This window comes from Carassius gibelio, chromosome B6 (genome assembly GCF_023724105.1).
Source record: "Carassius gibelio isolate Cgi1373 ecotype wild population from Czech Republic chromosome B6, carGib1.2-hapl.c, whole genome shotgun sequence".
NCBI lineage: Eukaryota > Metazoa > Chordata > Actinopteri > Cypriniformes > Cyprinidae > Carassius > Carassius gibelio.
The window spans coordinates 11,670,528-11,692,035 of NC_068401.1; the positions used below are offsets into that span (position 1 = coordinate 11,670,528).

A 21,508-nucleotide genomic window follows, 5' to 3' on the forward strand; every position below is an offset into this window, starting at 1 on the left:
ATCAAGAATAATAGCCGTGTTTCCACTGTCACTGTCCACTACACCGGCCAAAAGCAGGCGTGCTAGTACGCGCCAGGGACAGTCGCGTTTCCACTGTCACTTCTGGTGCTTGATCGTGCCTCGTCAGTGCTTCTGGGTTTTTAAACCCCATGAAAACCTTGGATAAAAGCAGGGCAGCTGGGGCTAGTGGAGTGGTTGTACAAAGGTGGAGTTTCTCTTCATCTGGTGAGCATCAGCGTTGCAGATCATTTCATAAAGCTAACATCTATAACACCAACATTAAAAAACTTTGTAAAATAAGTTGATCTCAAAACTCACTTTCAGTCAGCAGTGTTTGAGTGTTTTATAAAAATATAGAAATGATAATTCTTTCTAAATGTGATGAGGCTACTGTGACTACAAATAAACAGAAACAGACTCGACTGAATAAGCAGGCTATGTTCATAATGCTTTATTTCTGTATGACTAATTTTCAATCCTGATAAATTAATTCATTATGATCAGTGTATCACTTATATGCCGCGTTTCCACCGAAATTACCCGGAACATTTTTACCAGGAACTTTTTTTCCCAGGAACTTTTTTTCCCCCAGACCTGTTGCTTTCTGCGTTTCCACCGCGGTGTAAAGTACCGGGAAGATTAGGCAAATGACTGGTGACGTAGGTCCGCGCGCGTTTCTCAATACAAAGTGCCGCTGATTAAAAAAAAAAAAAAAAAAGTATGCTGATTTTGGACGTGCATCATTGGTAGTTAGTTCAGACTTTGTGCATTCGACTGGGGAGTGTGATGTCTGCAACTATGCAAGTCTGGTAAATCTATAAACAGCAGCGTAACTATATATATATGTGTATGTATACATATATATATATATATATATATATATATATATATATATATATATATATATATATATATATATATATATATATATATATATATATATATATATATATATATATATATTATACTTGATAACTTCAGTCAGCTCGTCTTGGCTACTGCAATTTTCCCTACTGTATATTTACAATAAAACGAAATAAGATATCAAATACCACTAAAGACACATCAGAGCCAGCGGCACATATCAGAAGGTCTATCCCAGGTGAGGCTGCTTCTCGGCGGATACATGAGGACTGAGCTCCCGCTGATCGAGTTAAGCTCTCCGTCGCAGAGATCGGCGAAACACATTTTTTAAATAGGCGCTGTCTTTATAAATAAACCACAGACTTGAGTTTTAAACAACTACATTCTCGCCTGAAATACTTTTAAAATTACATTTCATGACACAATAACAGTAATATTTGAAAATGATCCAAATAAATGGTGGTTGAACTCAACCAATGCTGCGTGAACTCAGATGGCTTTGGCTAAAGCAATTTTCCCCTCAGTATATATACAATAACACGAAATAGGATCTAAAATACCACTGCCTCCTTTCGTTTTCATTTAAACATAATAACAGCTGCAGAAATGTACTTAGTTCAGGGATATGTGTAACGTTATATACAGCCATTACAATGAAACGATATATTATATAAATTTGCCTTTTTTATTTTCATTTTAACATATAGATAAATTGAATACAGACCAGAGAAAACCTGTTAGATTTACCCCGCAGCTGAATTATATTTTATGTTTAACCACTAAAGAGACATCAGAGCCAGCGGCACATATCAGAAGGTCTATCCAAGCTGAGGCTGCTTCTCGGCGGATACATGAGGACTGAGCTCCCGCTGATTGCGTGGAGCTCACCGTCTACGAGATCGGCGAAATACATTTTTAAATAGGCGCTGTCTATATAAATAAACATCAGATTTTAATTTTAAACAACTACATTCTCGCCTGAAATACTTTTAAAATTACATTTCATGACACAATAACAGTAATATTTTGAAAATGTTGATTCGAATAAATGGTGGTTGAACTCAACCAATGCTGCGTGAACTCAACCAATCAGAATGTTTAGCGCCAAAGTCCCGCCCCCGAAAGTTCCTGAACTTTAAAAAAGTACTACCTCGCCAGCAGGGACTTTCTGAGGGGCATTTTTTTACCCGGAACTTTATTTAGTTCCTAGTTCCTGCGGTGGAAACATGCCAAGTACCAGGCCAAAGTCCCTAGTTCCTGGGTAAAGTTCCTGCGGTGGAAACGCGGCTATAGTAAAACATTTGATGCTTTTGGATTCAAATATTTAACAGGGCATGCAAACAAGAGGCCACTTTTATCGTGTTTGTTTTGTTATCGCGCTAGTTCCAGTGACTTATTTCTTATTAGTTTTTTGATTTCTCTTTGTTGGTGAAATGATTGGGTTTCATGACGTCGTTACTGAGAGGCGTGTAAAGGGCGGGTTTTAGTGTAGCGCACTGGATCTTTTGGCCCAATGGTGGAAACGCAGCACTATTTTGGCCTTGGTGCTACAGGTCTGAGGCTATTACTCCGGCCCGGCCCATTTAAAGCACTGGCTCGCACTGGGCTGACAGTGGAAAAGTGGCTGAAAACAGAGCAGGCTTGGCTAACTTTGGGCCAGTTGCCAAATAACCCATTTTCATGGGCTTTATCTGCACCCATTGGACATGAACTGCTAAATTCTTTGTTAAAAAATGTTGCTTGAAAAAGTCATTATGTAATGTGTTTGGTGATTTAGGACAATGGGCGTAAAATTTTATTGGATTGATTTGATTATTGCTGAATGATAAAAATGGACTGGGGTAGAGGTTTGAGAATATTGCCCAAACAAATTAATACAAGAGGACTTGGTCAGCTTTGCACTTCAATCCTACTGCATTTTAAATCCACTCTTTGCCCGACAAGCTGTGTACAACTCATTGTTAAATGTTTATTTAGAACTCTTTTTTTCTATTTTTAGTGATCTTTCTTTCTTTCTTTCTCATCCATAGAACCCACCCTATACTTCATCTATGCAGTAATGAATGGCATAAGAATCTAAATTTCTTCTGGATTATTAGCTCTCCTACCTGCTGTGTCGGTTCACCTCAAATTTAATATCTGGAGGCAAGAAGAGAAAAATGATGGGCGTGAGATTTAGCACTGAATAATTAAAAGGAAGAGGCTTTGCTACATAGAATAAAACATGCAAACATATTCACAAATTCATAGCTCCAATGTATGGTGTGAAGATTATATAGTTGCTCCTTCTGATGAGATGGTAAAGATTAGGTTTTTATTACCAGTGGGTATAATTTATGTGGAAATAGATCTGAATGGAAAATGATCATGTGCTATTTATGTTAATCAGTTTATGCAAAGTAAAACCCAATTTAATGGCTAGGTTTTTTCAATGAGGTGCTAGATTGTGTGAGAGTCTGGAGTGTCACGCTCCACGGCCCTCTAATTACTGTGGAGGTTTTGAAGTTGCTCTTCTTTTTTAATCCCGTTGGTAGACAGAGATGGGGTGGGGTGGGGACATTTTTGCAGACACCATCACACCATATAGAGCACTGTTAAATGAATCTCTTCAAGAACAATTATGGTTCTTTCTTTTTAAAAGAAAAATCCAGTTTCAAGATAAATCTAATTCATTTGTTTTTGGATATCATGGATGGCATTGGGGTGAGTAAATTATTAGGAAATTTTCATTTTGAGGTGAACTAATCATTTTTCTCTTGGTCCTCATTTTAAATAGGTCATAAAAATATGAATAATTATCGATATCGACTGATATGAAACACTTATATCGTGATACAGTTTTTAACCATATCATCCAGCCCTAGATCAGCATTCTTGTTTTTTGGGTTATGAACACACTTATCCATGGTCAAAAATTAGCATTTGGCTTTCATGTGACAATTTAGTTTTTTTTTACCTACTCGAATAAAATTTGAATCTTTAGGTTTTATTTTAGAATTGTTATTAAACATTTGTACATCCAAAAATATTATGTTAATAATGTAAAAACATTTTTTATAGTGCCTTTTATGTGTCTCACACATTTTCAGGCATTTAAAGACAGTTTAATATGCTGATATCTGTCACAGTAATAATGGGGTTCAGCTGGCAGAGCTGCGAAGCCATCTCATTTCTGATTCCACCTCCAGCTGATGATCACTTAGCCGAGAACCTCAAACCATTTGAGGTTAATGAAAAAAGACGCCACCACTATTGTCAAAGATTCTGATAGACGGGTAGCAAAATCCTTCAGAGGGAGACCTTTTCTTCGCATCTGTCAGTAGTCTAATTTAGCACTTTTAAAATTCAGTCCCTTGGAAAACAAAGCAATTACAGCATTTGAATATGAATGGAAACATGCAGTTGTCTGAATTAATTGTTTGCTTGGCTTTAAATGATTAACAGTGTACTAGACAAACACACTGACACCCTTTACTGTTAAAATATTTTTTTTTACTTTACATGGCAAATTAACCGTAAACCAAATTAACCACATTTGTGCATTTCTTACACCGACTCATATTGAAAATAAAGTACTGATCAAGGCAGATTGAGCTCCTGCAAACCCAAATGCTGTTACCTTAACTGCATTCTTGGACCATTGTCCAGTGTTTGGAAGAGTTCTCTTATGTCTAGTTCCCAGTGTAATGAATCCGTTAGTCATTGTAGACAGTGATGCTGTGCTTATGGCTATAGACCTATGAACTTTTCCCTTGATTAGCTCAGTGAAAGGGCATTGCTGTCAAGCACAGTGGGGGAGCGGCCCACCCAAAGGCTTTTTTTCTTCTGCTAATGACCTGTGTTAAGCTTGTGGAGTCTCATCACATGTTGGGGAGTGATGCTCTGGGCTAAGTGCTTTGATTGGTGTGAAACTTCTGACCCCTCCTTCTCTAGCAGTATAAATAAATACTCCTTGTTTTCCCATACTTTTAACAGTACACTGGACTGTGGATTACATATTTTGTTTTAGAAAGATGAGATATTTTGTGCCACTTTGGCTGAATGTTTTAAAGTAGCATCATCTGATACTGATCTGAGGAGTATAACGGGTTGTGGGGTTGTTGGTGTGTTATTTTCTCACCAAAGATAACCATCTATTCCAGCCAAAGAGAGATGGTAGGAACTGCACTTTTTTATACTGTTTATTGCTTTATTGTGTGTTTTTTGCTTGCTTCCAACTAATAATAGTTTTCATTTAAATTGAACACTATTTGCTAATAGTCACTTAATCTTTCAAATTTCAAATTTAAATGTTTCAAAATATACCAAACTGAAGATATGCGTTCAGTCACTCTTAACATTGGCTAAATAAAAGGAACATTGGATGTTAATTGATTGCACATTGAAATTAAACAGGTGATCTGCTTGTATACAGGTGTATCTCAAAAAATTTGAATATCATGGGAAAGTTCTTTTATTTTTTTGTAATTTTATTTAAAAAAGCTAACTTCTATTCTAGATTCAATGCACACAAACTGAAATATTTTAAGAGTTTTTTTTTGTTTTAATTCTGATGGTTATGCCTTACAGCTTAGGAAAATGTAAAATTGTGTATCTCAATTTTTTTAAATATTTTCTCAAAGATCAATCAAAAAAATATTTACTAAACATCTTCAAGATCTCCAAAGCAGGATTAATTATGCACTCAATACTTGGTTGGGGCTCCTTTTGCACGAATTACTGCTTCAATGCAGCGTAGCTTGGAGGCGATCAGCCTGTGGCCCTACTGAGGCGTTATTGAAGCCCAGGTTGCTTTGACAGCGGCCTTCATCTCCTATGTATTGTTTGTAAGATGTTACTTATCTTCCTCTTCACTTTATGCCATAGATTCTCTGTAAGGTTCAGGTCCGCAGTCTTTCCCATAATTGTGGTTGCATGTTCTAAACTAGCCGAAGAGGTACCCAGTATTTATACTCAAAATTAATCAAACTAATCAAGCTCAAAATTGAATATTCTAATTTTTTATTTTCCTAATATGTAAGTCGTAACCATCAGAATTAAAACAAAATAACTCGTGAAATATTTCAGTTTGTGTGCAGTGAATCAAGAATATAAGAGTTTGCTTTTTTGCATTAAATTACAAAAAATAAAGAACTTTGAGATGCACGTGTATATTTACTAATTCACTCTGTTCCTTTATTTGATCTGTAAATTCCACTAAGGGCTAATGAGCAATATAGTTTTTTTTTTTTTTTCAGGACTGCTGGCTTGTGACATTTTGTTGCACTTAACCCTGTAACTCTAGGTCAGGGTCATATCGTGCCTTTGGCAGAAACAATAATAATTTGAATTCTGTTTGAACTCTAAGGTATTAATGAAAAAAATGAATACATTACAGAGCATTTTTAAGTTTGTAAGTAATGTGTATTAGCCCATCTGTAAATATCATGGACAATACAGTCGGCATGTACCATGTCTCAGAGGGTTTCTGATTGTGACCTTATCTCCCCCTGCAGGTCCCATAGGCTTGTGCCTTACAGCGTTGTATTTGGGGCAGAATGGGTAGGGGCTTGTTGGTCTGAATTTGGTGCTCCCTTTCACAGCTGCAAGAGACCGATTAGACTCTGTGCTCTAAATATATGGTTTCACCTAAAGCATTGGATTTTGAAATGTGAGGCATGCCCTTCATGCGATACACTGAGAATGAGGATACATTATTATTATTATTATTATTATTAATAATAATAATAATAATAATAATATAATTATTAATCAAATTATATATTTTTTTGTATATAAATAATTATAATTATTAATGAACTACATAAATAATAAGCAAATATTTGAATGTGGTTTTGTGTGGGGGAGAAAATGAATGCCAATTGCCATGTTTTTTTTCTTCTCTTTCCTGCCCCAAGAGATCCGTTCGCTTCCTTTGTATGTGTGGCCTGATCTTTATTAATCCCTTTTAAATGACCTCTGACCACAAAGGCCATGTTCCTTATGTGTTTCACTCCTCAGAGAGTTTCAGATGTGATCATTCAGAGTGATGTGGCTAAACTTGAGGCTTGCCTTCTGGGATATCATATCCCTGTAATGTTGTACAAAGCATTGCGATGTCCCTGTTTAATCCTGGAACTTTACCTGTGTAGCTTCTAATGATAGAATTGTCTCCTTTGTAAACATTGGTGCAGGAGTTCTGCTCATGGACAGGCCCACACTGACTCTGCGCCTACAGAATGCCATAGTTTACCATAGAGTTGGAAATAATGGAGAGGGTTCATAATATTCCTTAAGTGCTTGTATACAATAAATATTGTGACTAATTTGATGAGGTTTCCAGAAGGGTTGGGAATCATTAGAAATTGTCCGGTTCCTCTTGAAATGACCTGTATACTAAATAATGTAACCCTCATACTTGCATAACAATAGCAATCTATTTATTTAGTGGTCCAAATTGAAGTCAGTATGTCTATTAATGACAAATATAATGTAATTAGGCTGCTCACTGTGCTTGGTCACGTGCCACACCAGAAACATTTTTTGGAACCAAAACTTAGAAATTGCTCACAGTTCCGGTTCTTTCCCAAAAACAGAACTGGTTCTGAATAAGAACCGGTTCTTGGTTCCCAACCTTAGTTTCCAGCTATTGATGAGTTAGTAGTACTTTCAGCTCCATTTCACATATTTGACCATGTATACATTTATTCTGCAGAAATCAGTGCCATAAATGTTTAATAAAAAGAAAAGAAAGAAAAAGTCAGCAGATTCCCTCAGCGCCTGTGCATGGTATTACCTCAGATCTCGACCCTACAAAGACATCTTGAATTTGTTTCTATGTAATCTTCTCCTTTAATCAGATCTTACAGTAATACATGTGTGCAATAAAGCATTGGCTTTTTGCTTGGGCATGTCAAGTCTATTTGGTAGGACTCTATTCTAAATCTGACTTTTGTGTCTTGATACAACATTCTCAATCGCTATTCTCATCTTTAATTTTCTCATCTGTCAGGACTTGTCTCAGAAGAGTAATCCTTTTTCTTTGAAACAGTAAGCAGCTTTAACACATGAACATGTAGGGATATGCAAATGTATTTTATTACAAATATAAGATACATTGTTAAAAATGTACCATTTTATGATTTAATAAAGTTGACTCATGCAGTCAGGCTACTTTAATGGATTATAATTGTTTTTAACAGCTCTGAAACAGATTTACACCACCTGTATACTTTTGCTTAGTATGGCAAGGAAACACTTCTAAACATTTTTCCTTTTGTTTGGTTGTTCTGTGAAGTTTTGTGAGACAAACACACATTTATGTAATAATTAGTAAAGGTTCCATAAACTTCCATCATTCAAGACCTCCTCTCATAGAGTACTAGTCCAAAGAAACTTGGCTTGTGTTACAAGGCAGTGGCCTGATAATAAGCCCGGTTTTGTTTTGAATAAGTCCAAATTCCAATCTTTCACAGTTCACATTCAGGTCTTGGCTCAATGTCTGTCTTTTCACTTCTCCATCGCACGCAGCATTATTGGTTTGTCTTGGCTTTGAATGTTAGAGGGTGGTGGGGTTCAACTGGAGAACTGGCAGAGTCATGTTACACTGTGTAACACACAATTACATAACCCGGCAGAAGCACTGCTGCACCATTACTCATGTGCCTGGCAGTTTAAGCTCTGATGAGAGTTCTTTCACAGTTCAGAGGTGAAGCCCTGGGTGATGCAGTCATGGCTGACAGATTTTTGTACAGTTGGCATTTGTTGAATTCAGAAAAGGAATTTGGAGCTAAATTGTGTGAGAAACAACATAGAAAGTCAAATATACCATAGAGTGAATTCTTGAGCTGCTTTGAATTTATTAATTCAACTACAAAACACAGTTTCTTTCCAACTACACTTAAAATAACATATTTGAATTATCTACGTGGTCTCTTGAGGGGGTATTATTGAGGATTATGTGTGCCATGCTAATATAATAAATGCACATTTATTTCTAGAAAGTGAAGTAACAAATGCATAAAAGCTGTGGGTGCAACCATTTTGTGAAAATGAGAACAAGTAGAATAGAATATATAGAAGTGAGAAAACGTATCAGTAATACTCCAGATGTTCTCACATGCAGTGGTTTCATTTAACACAATTGCATGCAGGCATCTTGTTGTGAAATTATGAAACCAGAAATTGTAAGGGGAATTTTTGAAGACTTTCTGTTTCCCACAGAAGACTAACTGTGTTAAATTACTCCACTACAAAGTGTCCACTGTGGCTTCATGACCTTATCAGTCAAATGAACTACACAGAAAAAGATAAGCAAATAAATAATTTTTCTTATTGAGGAGTTTATTGTAATAGTTTTTTGTACACTACCTTTTGACCTCTTATGCCCCAAAAGGCTGCATTCAATTAAATAATTTTAATTGTTTTAACCCGTTTACCTGCATCTGGACACCAGTGCACTGTACGCTCTTTGTTTGGACGTGCCAATGTTTACAAATAGATTAAATTTACAAACTATATATCATTATAAAGGTCTAAGCCTCAAGCATCGGCGACAGATCGCTGTTTTTCAAATTGAAAGCTTAAAAGGAATGTATTTGCTAAATTTGTGTAAGCAGTACACATCAAAACATGCAGAAACAAAACGCAGTATGTACCAGATTCGTCGAAATAGCTAGTCATAAACACATACAGATCTGTAAATCCCAGTTTAGTTAGAAAGTTAAGGGAACTGAACGATATCCCAAAGAGCACTTTTAGTCCAACGAAGCAATAAGGTTGTGATATGGATAGTAATTCCTTTGTTTACGTCTCAGTTCTTCAGGGACAGTATTGTTTGTATCCGTTATGGAATAACTTGTGCTCAAAAAACTGCATCTTAGTAATAAAAAACGGCATGGTTTTGTAGCACACAGTGTCACAAACAGAAAGAGACCATCCCCTAAATTTAAAGATACGCGTGTCATTGTTTATTTGAATTCTTGCTCTTATCTCCTGATGGGTTGTGCACCTGTCATCTGATGGGAGTGTATCTTAGTGATTGGCTTTATGCACAAATACTTTTATTTTCTTCTTCAGCTAGACTTAGTCTCAGAAAAATTGTTGTAGGAATCAAATTTTTCATGGTATCTTCAGATTAGTAATAGAAACTCACGAGACGTGACTTTCAACCCATTACTTTTCTGGATTGCTTTTTCAAGGCACTTTACTGTCTATAACTTTTTATCTTTTTGAGCATAATTAACTCTGAATGATGGATAGTAAAGCCCAAAGGGTCTTCTTTCCAAAGACACCAAAATTGTTTGTGTAGCACACTGAAGTGACACAGGAACAGGAACTGTTGCAATTTTAAAAGGATAGTTCACCCAAAAATAAAGATTTGATGTTTATCTACTTACCCCCGGGGAATCCATAATGTAGGTGACTTTGTTTCTTTGTTTCAATTTCTTAGTAATCTGTCCAAGTATTCTGACTATTTATTTTTTGTTTCTTCTAAAAAAAAAAAAAAGCTTATTGACCCCAAACATTTGAACAATAGTGTATGTTGTACAGCACAGCTGTCAAAGACCACTTTCAAGTACAGTTTGACCTTGCTGTTTCTCACATATTCCCATTAATGCTGGTGTCAAGATTTTCTTGAATGACTTCTCAAGGCCATCCCAGCTGGCTAGTCTGGCCAACACCCTGGCACAGCCCCAGTGTATGAGAACATCATCCTGTCGTTCCCATGGAGTCAGTGCACAAACATCCACTCTTTCATTCAGCAGACCCTGGATACCTTGAGCACATCTGGAAGACATCAACAGACAGGCTACAAACTGACTAATGGGACATTGTGTTTCTGGCTGTGTGTATGTACAGTAGACATTACACGCTAAGCATGGACACACTCAAACGTCGATCTCATTGAGAAGTTGAAGCAGAGAGGATTAGATTGAGGATTAGAAGATTATGAACTCAGGTCTGATGTAGATGATTAAGGATTGTTCAAGCCATCAGAGTGACCCCCCCCCCCCCCTTCAATTTAGTGTCTGGATAAGTGAAGCAACAGAGAGTAGAAAGTAGAGGAACTGGCTGAAATCACATTTTTTGCATAAGTTCCGTCTTTTTTTTCAGAATGTACTTATCCTTGGTTTTAGTTCCTTCCACAAAGGTTTAATTTCCAGCACCAGGACAGTTTTGATTGTTCTCGATCATCTTTCACTGTAGAGGACGTGCAGCATTTGTACAGTTTTATATTTCTGCTGAGTGAAAAAATTCATCCGGTAGTATCACAAAGACATTTTATTATTTTAGTTTTCCCTTAAGGTTCTTCTTATAACCTCTTATTAGGTTCTTGCACCAAAAATATTTGTAATTTAGTTTTATGTGACTATTTTCCACCCTCTGGAAAATAAATGGCCCATTTTTTACTCATGTCTTGAAAAAGGGGTCGACTCAGAAATCCAAATTTCCAAATAACCATGTTAAATGTTTATTTCACTGTCTCATTTGGGTTGTACTTTGTTTTTAATTTTTGAGACAACGCATCTTCTTGGGCAAACAGAAAGGCCAGTAGCTCTTAGACCACAACATGGCAGGCTGCCCAGCAGAGTGAGAGTGTTTATGTTGGTATTCCTGAAGGATTGACTGGTTTTACGAGCTGTTTTGTGTACCGCAGCGGATGCTGCTCAGACTGGTGGATATAACAGGAGGTTGTTGGACTATTCCAGCTGTATGAGGGAAATAATTGATAATTTTTACTTATTCTTAAAGGTACTTTGCCATAAATTTGGGGATTACAGCCAGACTTGTGATCGCTTCTTGGCCATTGCTCATCTGTTTGTCATTGTCTGTCCTATATGCTGTTTGTTCAGTGAGTGTTTTCCCCACGACCAGGAGTCAGATAGCAGAGTGGGTGGAAAGAAAGAAATCTGGATTGTCTTGAAGCAAGAGTGAATCACACTTAGATACAAATGTTTAGATTTGAAAATGCCCTGCCAGAACGGATGGATTACAGATACTGACCTGTATTTCATTCCAGTTTAAGAGTCGGTGTTGAACCCAAACACACTGATGCTATGAACTCAGTGAGCTGCACAATGGCACTTGAGAAAAAATGGAGGAGGTTCATTGGCAGTTGTAGTTGCCTTGAATTATTATCTATACCCTATTGAAATCAAGGTACAAGACATTTTTCTGTTTCTACTGGGCAATATTTAAGTCAGAGTGTTAAATGTTGCTTTGTGCAATAAACTCTGTGTGCTACTTGTAACACATGTTTTGTTTCATATGCAGCTCATACTTTTTTTCCTTCTGTGGTTCAACAGTGCTGAGCACTGACCTTATGTGGTTGTACAGTGACAACTCTTATCCATCACATCCTGACCAAGGGCAGTCTGTCTCTCTCTTCTCACTTTTACAAACAGTCCCATTTCACAGTTCTGTCTGAATGTGTGTGGCTGTAGTGGTGGTGCTTTTAAATGACAAATTAAATGACAAAACTTTCTTCACGAGACTGTGTATCCATCCTTAGCATGAGCAGTGAGCTGTCATCAGTCAGTCTGATTGGGCCTAAATGGAAAGAAATGCCTGGATGTGAGAGTGGGCTGGAGAGACTGATTAGAGGAGACCTCTGGAAAAACATCTGGGAAAGTGAAATTAGCCCTGCTACAAGTGTGCAACGTGAGCTGGGTATAAACATAGTGTTCAATGGAGAGTCATTAAGGCCTCTAGATTTTAAGGTCACAAGTTAACAGTGTAGTTTTCCCTTTCATGCTCCTCAAAGCACGACTGACCAAACCAAGTGAGCAGCAATGTATTCTGGTGCAAAGAGAGCAGTCTGTTAATTCAAACTCAAATGACAACTATATTCATTCATATAGATTCATATATTCACCTTTATATTGTTGCAGAACCATATTGTCGTCTTTTTACGACATCATTTTTTTTTGGTTTTGGTTTTAAGCTGCAGGGGCAAGATTTTCAGAGAATAACAGAAGAAAGTCACGGTTTTTGAACAACACAAGGGTGACTTGTCATTTTTGTTTGAATGATACCGGTTAAGTGCATTTTCTGCTTTTTACACCATGGTTATTTAGCCATGCACAAACATGCTTGAGTTTTTAATACTGTTAGTTACAATACTAGTTATTTCACATTCTTCCATTCTTTCCAAATGAAGTAATGATCCACTGACCTAAGTGCTGCTTACTCACGCCATCAAAACAGAGTTGATGTTTAAGCCTGCAATGCATACCCCGAGGCAGGTGAGAGTATCCCTTCCAGACGTGTGTGTTCAACTGTGTCCCTGATCTTCAACTGATTAGCCTCAGGACTCCATACTGATGTCATAGTCACCCAGACCCCCATGCAACACAATGCCATCTTCTCAGACAGCACTTAACAACGGCTGCATCTTCCAGCCTGTCACTGATGGAGTGTGCACTTGCTCACCTGGGCTATAGCCGGTGGGAGAAAATGGATGGTGTTGGCTGTAAATTTAGCTGCACTTTAAGAGCTGAAAGCATACGATAGATGTAGCAATCTTAAGAATAGCGTAAGTGGTAATAGGGGCCACTGAATGACTTGTCTGAACCTTTGTGTCTATAAATTGAAAAAAAAGAAAGAGCAATCAAACATGTTTGAGGTAAGGGATGCAAAGCATTGTATTTGTGGTGTGAAGTAAAAAATGTGTTGATATTGTGAAATGTATTTTATTCCTGTAATGGAAATAGCAAAGACTATAGATGAGAATACCCAAGACATGTGACTCATCTAGTTTTAAATGGGGAAAAATGCAACGTTCAATATGGCCGCTCCATCGAACGAAGCCTCATCTTTGGTAGTGAATGAATTTGTGTGTGATTGTGAAACTTGTTTACAACAACCCTTTGTTTTCTTTCAGGGTCATTTTTTTTTTGTGTGTCTCCAGTGGCCACTGGTAGGATTGCATTTGGTTTGTTGTTTCACTCTGTGTGTGTGTGTGTGTGTGTGTGTGTGTGTGTGTGTGTGTGTGTGTGTGTGTGTGTGTGTGAGCGTGAGCTAGTGACATCACTGACGTTTGTTTGCTTTGAGGCTTTTTAGTTTTGAGGCCTTGCGGTGTGGTTTTATGAGCATTGCGCGTTTCATACAAACAAGCCCTGCAGATGTTTCTGGAATTTCGTGACACCACAGAGAGGATGTGACCAGCGCAGAGTTCCTGCCAGATTTCCATGGCAACATCTGTTTCACATCCTGACGAAGAACACAGGGAGTATGAATGAATCTGCAGGCGTCTTTAAAGAAATTTATTTGGCTTACAGTTCGGGTCTATATTTCTTACCCCTTAAATTTGATTGTTCTGTTTTTCTGTAATCATAATTTTTCTGCTGATGACAGCTTCACATTGCTGTTGTCTTTTTGTGGCTTGTTAATGTACTGATAGCAAAATACAGGCCAACAGAATAACAGTTGCAGGTCTCTTGGCTAGGGATGGAAATTTATAGACACCTCATGATTTTTTTTTCTTGACACACTCTTTTTCTTATTGATTGTTCTGCTTTGCCAAAGTCAAAATGTTGTAGGGTCAGTTTCTTTCATAATTATGTGTTGCCTTTGAAAATAAGCAATCTAGTTGCTCTTCTAAGTAAATTCATTCTGAATGTCTCACGTTTCAGAATCTCTGAAGAATATGCCCCTCAGTACAAATATTGGCCGCAAGTCATCATTAGTTATGTTTCTATCCAAAGATTTGAATTTAACTGGAATATTGCATAAAACATTTGCGATTTAAAGCATTGGTACTATTCAACGTGTCAAAGAGAACAAAATCATCACTTCCTGATTGGGTTTTATTCGATACCGGTACCATTTTGATACTTTTAAAATGGTACCGGTGCCTGAACCGATACTTCTATAAAAATAAATAAATAAATTAAATTAAAAAAGCCTAAAAAGGATAGCATTAAAGAACATAAAAAAGATTTAAAATAAATCCATAGCATTCACACGCCCCTTGGATACTCTCATTTCCCAAGCTTCCCTTAGTCTAAGGCCAATAAATGCATTTCATGATCTGGGTCATTATTTAATACAAAACCACACATAATGTTTCTACTGTATCTCAGTCAATCACTCTTAATATTTAGTTAAAATTAAATATTTCAATTGATCGCTCAGGCATTTAAGAAGCACTGAAATGAAGCACCGAAAGCTGTGTGCTGATTTGGTTCAGTGCATACTGGTTCCATAGGTACCAGTGCCATATTGGTACTGGGTTTCGGTATGCAACCCTACTTCCTGATAAACTGCCAGTATCTCTAAGAAAAGTAGGAGAAGCCACTTAATATGATAATTTTTAATATATGATGAATTACTTGCACCTCAGAGCAAGCAGGCAAAACACAATAAAAGTGGTCATTGTTTTCGGGGGTGGATTTCTGCTGTTTGAGAATGCAGTCATGCCAGACAATTAAACAGACTTACTTTGATGACAGACTTTGCTGGGGCATTTCAAAATGACCAAAACAAAATTTCAAACACTGTGCGATGAGATCGGTCAGCTGGTTAGTCAAGTTATCCTATCCCATAATGCAAAGTCACATAGCTTTTTTGATGTGCAAGGTGAAATTTATTTGCTGAATGTGTTTCCATCGTAGTTTATGCACATTTTTTCTTATCGGATAAAAAGTTTATCCTACTCGGTAAGTTTTTTTTTTATGCGCATTTTTAGAATTTCTGCAAATCTTGGCATTTTCATGCAATATATATGGATGGAAACTATTTTTAGATGGATTATTCAAGTGTGACTCTCTGTGCGTGATGCAGTGCTACAGTGTGGATGAAGCCACTCCAAACTCTTTCTAAATCAATTGTGTTACTTTTAAGGTGACTCTGTGAACTGTACATCTGTGTCTTGTTTCAAGGTTTAGTACTCCTATGTGGCATTTCTTAATACAGTTGTGTATTTGATTGTCATTGAAAAGAGGACAAATCTGGATGTGTTTCAGCAGGAGCTGCCGGCACCGCCTCCCCTGCTGTTCAGGAAGCTGAGTAACCCCGACCTGTCTCCTGCCGCAGGAAAGACCAAACTGCAGCGGCAGCTCAGTCAGGATGACACCAGAGCCCGACGCAGCAGTATGGCTGGCATCCTCACCGGTGAGAACCACCCCCTCCACCGCCCCTTTTGCTCTTAAAATCTTCTGAAATTTGTCTAAAACCTGATAATCATGTTATGCAGCATGATTTGAGGACACCATGTGCTTCAATGGAAGCAATTTTAAAGGGATACTCCACCCCAAAATTTAAATAGTCATTAAATACTTACCCCCATGTCATTCCAAACCTGTAAAAGCTTTGTTCGTCTTAGGAAAACAAGATATTTTGGATGAAAAGAAGGAGGCATTTTACTGTCCCATAGACTGCCAGGTAAGTTACACTGTCAAAGTAAAAAACGTGTCTTTGTGGTGCATCTGACTCAGAAGAGCATAGGCTGCTTGCGTTCAGCTCATAATCTCCAAAATTGTGCTACAGTGATTTGGTGAGAAAGTCAAGTTGTTGAATAAAGTCATTATTTTAGTTTTCTTCATATACAAAAAGTGTTCTTGTTGCTTCATAATATTGCGGTTGAACCACTGATGGCAGATGGACTATTCTGACGACATCTTTCATTCTTTTCTGGACTTTGACAGTGTAACTTATTTGGCAGTCTTTGGGACAGTCACAAGCCTCCCAGTTTTCATCCAAAATATCTTAAATTGTGTTCCGAAGATGAACAAAGCTTTTACGGGTTTGGAACGACATAGGGGAAAAGTGATTGACAAAATTTTCATTTTGGGATGGAGTATGCCTTTAATGTCACAAATTTGCTTTCATTCAATAAGTGATCTACAAAGACTGCAGAATTTGGTTCACATTATATAAAAGCTATCAGAGAGAATCTGTGGCTTGGCTTTGATTTGGTTTTGACCACAGACACATACTTAACGAGAAACGACTATGTCTTAATTCTGTTTCCTCTGTGTGCCGCAGGAAAGCAGCTTCTGCCTCTGTCCAGCAGCATGCACGGTGGAGTGAGTCAGCTGGCCTGGCAGCAGCACATAGGAGAACCCAATAACTTGGTCCGCATGAGGAGTCAATCCTTTGGCCAGTCTGCCCCCTCTCTCACTGCGGGACTGGTGAGTACTTGTGCACCATGCATGCACACAAACTCAAACACAAGCAGATGCAAACATAGGGTCCGAAATGCAAGTGAAAATCTGACAAATGCAAGTAAAAGTGTTAAGGAACTGCAACATAATACTTGGTGTAAATTGAATTTGTAAGAATGATAGTCTGACCACCAGTGTGTCAATCTCCATGTGATTTTAAATGTGGTTTCTTTTTTTTACATTTTCTTCATTGGCCGATGTGGCAAGCAACAAAAACGAAAACCGTAAAAACATTTTTTGTTACTTGAAAAAATATATGAACTGAAATTAAATAATGATACAAAACCTAGCTATATTTACCATGAAAATGTTTCTTATTTTTATTTAGTATAACTTAAATCTAAAATAAACCAAAATAGCCAAACTAATTCAATTATAGTAATCAATTGTACTAAAATAACAAAGATGGCAAAAGGTTAAAATAGAAGTAGTGAATTTTAAATAACTGCCACTGACACGACATGCTGATTAATGAATAGGATACAATAGCTCATATTTGCTTCTTATCAAGTACCTCTGAGTCAGATCACGTTGTCGCAGAAATTCTTTACTTTTATTGTGTATCTGAGTAAATGCAAAGGCAGTTTAGGTGTGGCTGGTCTGTGTGAGTTTATAGAGGTTTAGATGTGAAGAAAAGTATACGTGTCAATTACAGCAATATACCTTGTCTTGTACCTGCTATATGTGCAGAAGATGTGTTGGCAATAATTTTTTGTGCAATCTAAAGCCTAGTGCAATAGCTACATCTGCTGTCCAAGCCTAGTACTACACCATTGAAAATGGCAAAAAAGGAAGCCAAATGGTTAAGTTTTGTTATTATGCAATATAAATGAATTAACATATTATAATTTATACCTATAATTTTCTATAGTATTTAATTGCATAATATAAGTAATAAGTCTGTGTGTGTAACCTCAATATCTACTTGAACATTTCCCAATTAAACTTTTTTGGATGTAGTCTTTTGTGGCATGCTGGACCTTTTTAATGACTGTATAATAATATTACTAATTAGTTTTGAGATTTGTTCTGTAAACAGCAGCAAAAAGAGGTAAAGTATTCGTGATTCCCTGAGTTTGCTATTTTCAGATTCTTAAGTCCTCTACTGTCTGATAAATTGCAAGTCACAGTGGGCCTCATTTTTCAACTTAACAGATCCGTGCGCACATCACACAAATCAACTTACAACCGAGTTCACGTGTGATTCATGAAACATTCATATGCCGCCAATCTCATCGTACGAATAATTGCATGTTGATAAATGTGGTGGCAGTCAGAAGACAATACTCATGTAAATTATCACACCTTAAAAACTCCCTGGACCTACAGTTTACAACACAGACAAACGAAACCCGGGCAAAAAGAGGACGCAAACTCATGAAAGAGAAATTGATCTTACTCCAAAAACACCTGCTGACCTCGTAATTGCAAACAATTAGGCTACATTAATTTATGTCATTTTATATGTATATTAAAATACTGGTAAATAAAAGTTCCCCTAAATTTAGCTTTATTCAGAATAGAACAAGAATGAAAAATAAGTTAATAAATGCATTAATTTTTTATTGGCCACAAAAATTATCGTGGCCAATACTTGTTGCACAATGCTTTTTCTCCGTTTTGTTAATGTTAATTATATTATAGCTTATTATATATTTTGTGTGATCCTATTTATTTTATTACTTTAATAGACTTTCTCAAAAGCGCTGCAGATTCATGATGCGATGATTCTGTCTGCATGATCTTGTTTACATTGCTATTCGCGCATATAAAGCTAAAGACCTGTATAAAACCCCCAAAAAAGAGACATTCTAATCTTACTGGTTAACAATCGAATAATGAGCTTCATTTGATGGTCAGTAAAATAAAAACGAACAAAATGCTGTCATTCTACAGTCCTCCACTGTATTAACTATTAGTTCAGGTAACTCAAAAACTCAAAAGACCAGACATGAGATTTGAGCGTAGCCACCGTTCATGCTCATATCGATCAATTCCAAGTTTTGCGTTGAAGTGACCGTGCGGCCAGCTTTCTGTCGTACTTTCGTTTTGTAAATGAGGCCCAGTGTGTTTGAGTGGATTTACTTTACACTGCTCTTGTTTGCATGCAGAACACGAAGAAAGCCTTGTACATAAGATAGGGCAGGGCTATTCAAATCTTGCCCTTGGAGGGCCAGTGCGGTGCAGAGTTTGGCTCCAACCCTAGTCAAACACACCTGAACATGCTAATCAATGTTTTTGGGATCATTTGAAAATCACAGGCAGGTGACTTTGATCAGGGTTGGAGCTAAACTCTGCACCGCATTGGCCCTCCAGGGCAAGATTTGAAGAGAGTTCTGTGATGCTCATGGTTGTTTCTAACCATGAGGTGGCAGCATTGCCCACTTACATAAAACTTAACGGTACAACTCTTGAAAAGATAAAGTGCTACACATGGGCATGTGAATATCGCAGCCCTTATGTTTATGGATGAATAATGTACTCACCACCGCAGTGTAGCACACTGTCCTAATAAAGTAGTAATTAATATGCCAGTACTGCAGCAGACCCTATTTAAAAGGCCTTGTCTGTTAAAAGCGAAGCCATGAACACACTAATTGCTGCTTATTAGGCATTATATGCCAGCAAACACCAGCATGCTGATATTAAGATGTAATAGTCCACAATTATTTAAAGTTGCAACTTGCAAGACTTTTATACTGTGTGCCAGTGTGCTGGATAATATAAAGTTTGTTTGTGCCATATTTAAACTGTAATTTAAAGGCCTGTTCATTTAAATTCATCACGGTTTTATATGACACACAGCCTTTGGATGATAAATCTCTATGCGCATCAAGTAAGCGGCATCATTAATATGATATCCATCATGATGCAGGAGTATATCAAGTTTTTAAAAGGAAATTATTATCAAATACATATCGTTTTTTCAAATAGATTGCAATATTATATAAAGCAGCTTCCATAAAAAATGCTAGTGAAATATAATCTGCTGAGCTGCTGTTGCTGCTTTCTTCTTTATTTTCTTGCTCACTCTTTGTAGCTGCACATACTAGTTATTAGGAAATAATGTGTTTTAAACATTATGGTGAATGAAGTTGACGATCAGATACAGTCTGAAATCTTATCATATTATCAATATTTTACGTTACTGTAACGGTATACATCAAAAATAGATATTTTGGCTGGAAAATTGAATGAAAAATAATTTTCTTGTGGTAATTAATTTTTATAAATGATCTGTTGAGCAATCCAGCGAAATATATACATTACAGATGAAAGTTACTTGATCTCATTTGATTATTTTCTCTTTTTATTTGGAACTTGAGGGACGCCAACTAAAAGATTTCATCATCTGTAGCAAATGAATGAGTCTGATTATCAGGTCTTCATCTTGACTTGTTTGGGACAAGTCCTGCTCTGCATTTTCAGTTCTGCCCACTGATATCTAACATATTTAATAGGATATAAATCTTTACTGGTTGACACAATTATGGGTAATGCCATTCGAGCTTTGCAAGTAAGCTGTTATTTTTCTTCTCAGTCATAGACCTAATAGTGTTGCAAAAAAAAGACCCGGTGTTGGTTTATCCTGTGGTGATGTAGTTCATAATGCTCAGATCCAGGCTGTGAGGGCTGAGGCTGCTGCTTTATTGTATGAGACGTGGGAGAGACATAGAAGAGGGAATGGAGTGACTTACAGGGAACCATGCAGGACAGGCAGATGGTGTTTACCTTCCAGCTACAAGCATGGAGTGGTGGGTGTGTTTTGCGCAAGCAGAATTATTATTATACTTTTTTTTTTTTGGGAGGGTATGTGATTTTTGTGACGTGAACCATAACTGATTATGCAAAGTGATTCATCAGATTGGTTTTCATAAGATTTATTGTTCTGCCTACAAGTTACCCACAATGGCAGACAAGGTGCTGGAAATAGCAGTACTCATTGAACTAAGGGATTTGCGCAAACACCATAAGTGTTTAAGTTTTTACCTATGTAACTGATCAGACTTGCATCTAGGACATGATAAAATGATTAAACGATTAGATTTACATTGAAAGGAAGACCTGAGCCATTTGATAGCAACATCTATAATCATGTGCAAGATGTATAATTGTGTAAGTTGTTACGTTCTTATATTTTTAAGGGATATGATAGCAGGAAATTGTCTTTTGGTTATACACCGGTCACTGTTGCCCGTTCAGATCTGACACACACCTTCAGGGAAGAAAAAGGTTATTTTGTTTTCATCCTTTGGTGCTCAGTCTAAATTGAGATGGCAGCGAAGCTGGAATAAGTCAACAGTGGCATTACCATACCGTGATATTTGCATAATATTTGCATATAGCCTGGGGGAAAAGGCAAGGTTGTTCTAGTACTGTTGGTGATATTCTTATTCATTCCGGTTTCTTTTCTTTTTTGGTGCGTTATTGAAGTTCTAGTCTGATGTTCAAATATTATATTAAGATTTAACAGCTGGCCTGCCATGGAAATCTAC

General features: G+C 37.1%; 1 protein-coding gene across 5 annotated transcripts in view; it reads left to right on the top strand.

Moving 5' to 3' along the window:
- LOC127960229 (microtubule-associated serine/threonine-protein kinase 2) overlaps window positions 1-21,508 on the top strand; it is a 146,002-nt gene that overhangs the window by 15,399 nt on the left and 109,095 nt on the right. For 4 of the 5 annotated variants that reach the window (XM_052559847.1, XM_052559849.1, XM_052559845.1 and 1 more), the window contains exons 2-3: window positions 15,813-15,960; window positions 16,834-16,979. In XM_052559847.1, coding sequence (XP_052415807.1) covers window positions 15,813-15,960; window positions 16,834-16,979 — 294 coding nt within the window. The remainder of the gene's footprint in view (window positions 1-15,812; window positions 15,961-16,833; window positions 16,980-21,508) is intronic. The other variant, XM_052559846.1, reaches the window with a different exon arrangement.